This window comes from Cupressus sempervirens, chromosome 3 (genome assembly GCF_028749045.1).
Source record: "Cupressus sempervirens isolate cs-2001-9-10 chromosome 3, ASM2874904v1, whole genome shotgun sequence".
Taxonomy (NCBI): domain Eukaryota; kingdom Viridiplantae; phylum Streptophyta; class Pinopsida; order Cupressales; family Cupressaceae; genus Cupressus; species Cupressus sempervirens.
In genome coordinates this window covers 597,258,174-597,263,920 of record NC_143120.1, presented here as the reverse complement: position 1 = coordinate 597,263,920, position 5,747 = coordinate 597,258,174, and the positions used below count along the sequence as shown (strand labels likewise).

At 33.0% G+C, this 5,747-nt stretch overlaps 1 protein-coding gene across 1 annotated transcript; it reads left to right on the top strand.

Moving 5' to 3' along the window:
* The first annotated feature begins 803 nt into the window (after nt 1–803).
* On the top strand, nt 804–3,584 carry LOC149568086 (eukaryotic translation initiation factor 1A). Its single transcript, XM_089821093.1, has 2 exons — nt 804–860; nt 2,916–3,584. Exon 2 carries the CDS (start codon nt 2,948–2,950, stop codon nt 3,380–3,382), a length of 435 nt encoding a protein of 144 aa, XP_089677219.1. The 5' UTR covers nt 804–860; nt 2,916–2,947; the 3' UTR covers nt 3,383–3,584.
* The last annotated feature ends 2,163 nt before the right edge of the window (nt 3,585–5,747 follow it).

Here is a 5,747-nt window from a genome sequence, read left to right as displayed (position 1 = left end):
AACTAGTATAGATATTTTAAATAAATCTATCTAAAGAAATGCCGATAGATATCCACTATAAAATAATAATAATTTAATTTATTACATCTAAAATTATTTATATTTCTTTTATCTCCATTTATTTAGTTTTTTAATAACTTAAGCTTTTTATTTTAATTTCTAAAAAAATGGATGATTTATATATCTAAATATTATAATTTAAACAAATAGTTTATGTGCATTTATTAAATTATTTTCAAAAGTGTACTCTGTTTATAATAAGAGTCAAACTTTTCACATGTAGATGGTTGATAAGTAGGAGATAATTTCCACAGTAAGTCAAATTGTGATATTGCTATCAGGATTTAACTGTGTGATTTTGAGTCAAACTATTGACCCATGTTTCATGAGTAGTGATTCAACATGAATCCATCTCTCATGAGAATAAATGGAACACTTAGCACTCATTAGATCTAGGTGATGCTCACAAGGGTGAAGCACTGGGACTTCTCGGGAGGGATTGTCAATAGTTTGACTCAAAATCACACAGTTAAATCCTGATAGCAATATCACAATGTAGATGGTTGTCAAATTTAACTTAGAAGAATAAAAATTAACATTAACACGCTTACACCATCTCACTCCACCCATTCTACCGTAGAATGCCTATCACCATTAATAAGACAAAAAAAGAAAAGAATTAGTAGATAATAGCTAATTAAATTAAATAAATAGAAAAAAAAGAGTTAAAGCCGATAAGCCGAATTTAATAATAATAAAAAGGACAGCCAACCGTATATATTCCAACTTCGTGTGGAGGCAACAAGGCGATCGGAGTATACGAGCAGTCTTATTTTCCCGAAAAAAACTCTACTTTTACGGTATGATCCCCTCTTCTGTAATCTCTGAATATTTTACAGTGCTAATGTTTATATTTATATGTCTGAGTGATTTAAGGTTATCGAATGTTTGTTTGTTTTTCAGTGCTACGATTGAAGAGATGTTTTAGTGGTTTATGTATATATTGAAGAGAACATGAAATTGTTGCAGGAGCATGAAATTTTTAGTGTTCATCCATTTGGGTTTTTCCATTTTCATGCGATTTAGTGGTCAATGTTATTCTAGATCGAAACAAGTCGATTTTTAAAGAGTTTTCCATGCCCTGTTGGAGGCTGAGTGAAAGTCTTAAGATCAGTGGTACAAAGGGTTTTGGATTATTGCTGTAGATATCCAAAATTTGGAATGAAGTCGGCGTCATTCTTTTGTCTTCGAATTTCTGATTTGGGGTGCGCCCATTTTTTCCGTTGGGTTAAATCGGGTAGTTTCGATAGAATCTAGGGATTTTTGTTGAAACCCTCGTTGAATAAAGTTACAAATGGGTAGGGTTTCTTGTTCTTTCCGAGATTTTTTTTTTTCCCGCATCCTGAATTTGAAAGCGTAATAATAGATTTCTTTCTCCTCGACTTTCCTATCGTTGCAAATTTGCTATTTGATGCCACGGTGAATATCGAGCCCAGTTCCTCGCTAAGCATGATCTTCTGCAACTTCAACTCTGATCCCTTCAGGAAAAGATGTTTCATTAAAAGAGTCTCAAATAACTAGCTTCTCCTTATTTCTAGTCAAAATCTATTGCAATTTCGCGGCATCCGTAAAATTGTTTTTACTACAATTGATGACGAGTGAATCTCCTTTCATTTCATTCTTTTGCAAACCATGCATTTTAGCTAGCTTAGTTTCCTGTTTCGTATTTGTGTAGTGTCCCGGATATTAGATGTAGCCTAGTCTTGGTTCTCCCCATTTCAAGAATCTTCTGGAACTTTCGATATCCTCTCTTTTGTCTTGTTTTCTTCACCGCTCGTGTCCATGTTGGTTAGCATAGTCAGGAGGTGACGTTTTTTCTCCATATTTTGGACTGTTCCTTTTCATGAAATATCCTTTTGTTGCACTATAACCAGATCATGCAGTGGAATCTTTCCCATTTACCAATTACTCGCAATAATGTTTTTTGAAATAGTTTCAGAGAGGTCTATGAATCATTGAATTGTTTAGTAAGGTTGCCCATTTTTACCATAAGCCAGCTACGTTATAACCTGCGGCATAATTGGTTGATTCCTCATGGGCCTGGCACATTAGACACATTTGGATAGGCAGAAATTATCCTCTAGTTTCTATTGTGCTAGAATTCTGTTTTTAAGGGCAAGCTATCAAACTTAACTGATTTTGGTAGAGTTTTCAACCACACAAACTTGCTCCATTACTGTATCTTCACTTTTAAAAATCCTTCGTCAAAGTAGAATAATTATTTTCTCTTCTGAAAACTTTGGCTTCAGCTCCTGCACATATCATCTTATTCTACCTAGGGCAAGTTGTTGGTCGAAAAGCATGTTGTTAAGATTTTTTAGAGTTGAAATGATTTATTTTCTTTGATCCGGTACAAAGTCCATTTAGCAATAGTCCAAAACATGGAACTCAACTGAATTTTGCAATTGTTACAGTGTTTTCAGCAGTTTATATTGTATTTCTTGCTGAAGGAATAAATGAGAAGTTTGCAGTGTTGCAATTGCTTAGGTTTTTCCCGTTCCTTTAAAACCTGTTCTTTGGCAGCACAGCCTTTGAGTCACTGTATGGATCGGCTCTTGTACAGCGTTGTAGAATAGTATTTAGCAGCTTTATGTTGAAAGCTCTGGCTTAGGAATAAATGTGAAGGTTTCAATGTTGTTGCTCATGAGATAGATTAGGGATTTCTGCTCCTTGACGGGGTTAAGGTTAATAAATGCACCCTCATAAAGGGTGGAGTACAGGAATTAATTAATTCAACAGCTTTATGTTTAAATCCCTGTTTAAGGATTGGAAAGGAAATATATTGATATTGTATGAAATCTTATTTGATTTGATTTATGGCAATGTTGAAAGTTGAAACCATTGGTTTATTGCAGAAGATAAAGTAAGTGTAGCAGTTAAGGACAGAATGCCAAAGAACAAGGGTAAGGGAGGTAAGAACAGGAAGAGGGGAAAGAATGAAGCTGATGATGAAAAAAGAGAGTTGGTCTTCAAGGAAGATGGCCAAGAGTATGCCCAAGTTCTTCGAATGCTTGGCAATGGCCGTTGTGAGGCCCTCTGCATTGATGGGAGCAAACGGCTCTGCCATATCCGTGGCAAGATGCATAAGAAAGTCTGGATTGCAGCTGGTGATATTATCCTGGTTGGTCTTAGAGATTACCAGGACGACAAGGCTGATGTCATCCTGAAGTATATGCCCGATGAAGCTAGGCTGCTCAAGGCCTATGGTGAGTTACCAGATAATGTTAGGCTCAATGAAGGTATTGCTGGTATGGATGAAGACGAAGAAGGTGCTGGTGATGATTATATTGAATTTGAAGATGAAGATATTGATAAAATTTAATCCATATTTGTCATTATTGACATAGCATAAATGTGTCCTTTATATATGAGTTTTCATCATGTATTGATGATGTTGAATTTGACGAAGAGTATTTTCCATTATTGTAACACAACATAGATGTGTCCTTTATATATGAGTTTTCATCGTGTATTGAAATTCTATCAGAAAGTACAGATAAGATAATAGAGTATTATATTTTGTTTGCTGGTCTTTCCATTGAACTTGGGGGTGATCGAAATCTGTTACCATTGACATGTTTCGGCAATTGAAGATACCCAGGTAATGCAACAGAAAATAGTGTACTGTTTTAGAACACTGTGAAATGCAAAGATGATGGTACATGTTCACAGGTTGCAACTGATTCATAATAACAGTCAGCTTTTGGTACTAATGATTTGTTTTCTTTATAATGTTTACGATTGAAACAAGTGTTTATAGTTTATTTTCCATATAATAGGCTCTTCCATTTAAGTTATGCGTGTATGGTATCTATTTTAGGCAGATATTTAATAATTACTAAAGAGACTTGCGAGCTCCTAAATTATATAGGGTACTTAAATTCTAGTGATGTCTTTACATTTCCTGAAAAATTCTGAAGAATTTTTGGTTTTCTAAATTTGTATTCCATCACCGAATGTGAGTTGCATTATTGCATTATGTCCAAGGAGTTATGTATTGGTAAGGTGGTATATTATTGCTCTGGTGGCTCCCTGATATCCCCAGTTTTTAATGGTTCGCTATCTCTCCAGTCATTTTTCTTAGTTATTACTACATACTTTCTCTACAACAGGCTTGATAGTAGACATGAGGGTAAAACAGTACATTAGAATACAAGATATTTTTTGTGGGAAACAAGTGTGTGTTTTTTTGCAATAAGCATTTTGAAATATCATATATCATGGAGTGTTGAAACACTGAGGACGGAAAAACACAGCTGTTTTTGCGGAACAATTGTTTAAGCCAGTTTTGGTTGTTTTCTTTGTAAACCCTTTTTAGCTGCGCTGTATATATTGCCTTAATTTCACAACTCGTTTGTTTGGCGAATATTTTGTCCAACTGAATTGGTAGGGAAAATTATTGGAGTCATACATGATTCTAATGAGGCCCTGGAACACAAACTTCTTTATCCAACAGAATATGTCGAGTGCTCTCCACGCGAGTGGGAGGGCATTTTCAGTGTGAGAGAATTAGGGGAGGCTCAAAATTTCTGGGGTCAGCGCACAGTATTAATTGCAGGGCAAATGGGCTGTATACTGTAAATTCTTTTCAATATGAACGATTATTAAAAAAATAAACGAAAGATTCGAAGGACAAATAAGTTCGATTACCCAAACAATAATTTTTTGAATACGATGTGAAAATATAAAGGAAATCTCCTTTAAAGTAGAATGTATTTTATACTATGTAAAATGCGAAAATATGTGTATTATTGTTGTCTTCTTTCAGAACACAATTTTTTTTTGGGGGAACATCGTGTTTTTTGGAATATGCGTTTTGAATTACACTTCCATCTATCATGTATCATGGTTGTAATTTATATATGGCCTTAATTTATATTTTGTCAAATTTAATCGGTAGTATAAACTTTAATTTATATTTTGTCAAATTTAATTAGTAGCATAAATTAATGTGATCTAGTTATTGAGGGTGTATATATTGTCCAATTGAGTTATAAATTATTGTGATACATTTATTTATGGTGTATATTTGAGTAAGTGCACCAAGTTGTGGTGCCAAAAGGGGTTATAAGTGGACACATTTTTTTGAAATCAACAATTTATAAATTTCGACAAGAATTTAAGACAGTTATGCTCAAAATTTTAAGATATGACAAAAACAAAAATAGTAGTCTTTTGAATCTAATTTGTAAACTAATTTTTTTTCAAAATGGTTTAGTTTTAGATCCTTAAAAAAGAGGGTCACAAAAAGTGGTACTATTTATTCAAAAAAAAACATAACATTATGAAGTGTGGCCTACCAAAATTTTTAATTTTTGAACTTTTTAAAATTATAACTATTTTTTTGAAATTATTTAATTGCTCTGGTCAAAAGTTACTTAACACTGTATAGTTTATACCATATTTTTTGGGTAATTTTATAATGTATATATTTTTTAATTTTTTTTAATTGGACACATTTCAAAAATGTGAAATATTTATGTGCTTCCTTTAGAAATGATTTAAAACTAATTTAAAATTTAAACTTTTTTTTTTTCAAAGTGTGTAGAATGGAGTCTAGTTTCTAAAAAATTAAGTTGTTGACAAATTCGATGAACAAACGAAACTCTACAGCCCAATTAGTGCATGTTGGTTTTTAACAGAAAATGAACATGCATTCAAAATAAATTATAGTTGAAAGGTTTGAA

What these genes read in the sequence shown, in the direction of transcription:
- LOC149568086 (XM_089821093.1), top strand. Translation starts at nt 2,948, where the DNA reads ATGCCAAAGAACAAGGGTAAGGGAGGTAAGAACAGGAAGAGGGGAAAG.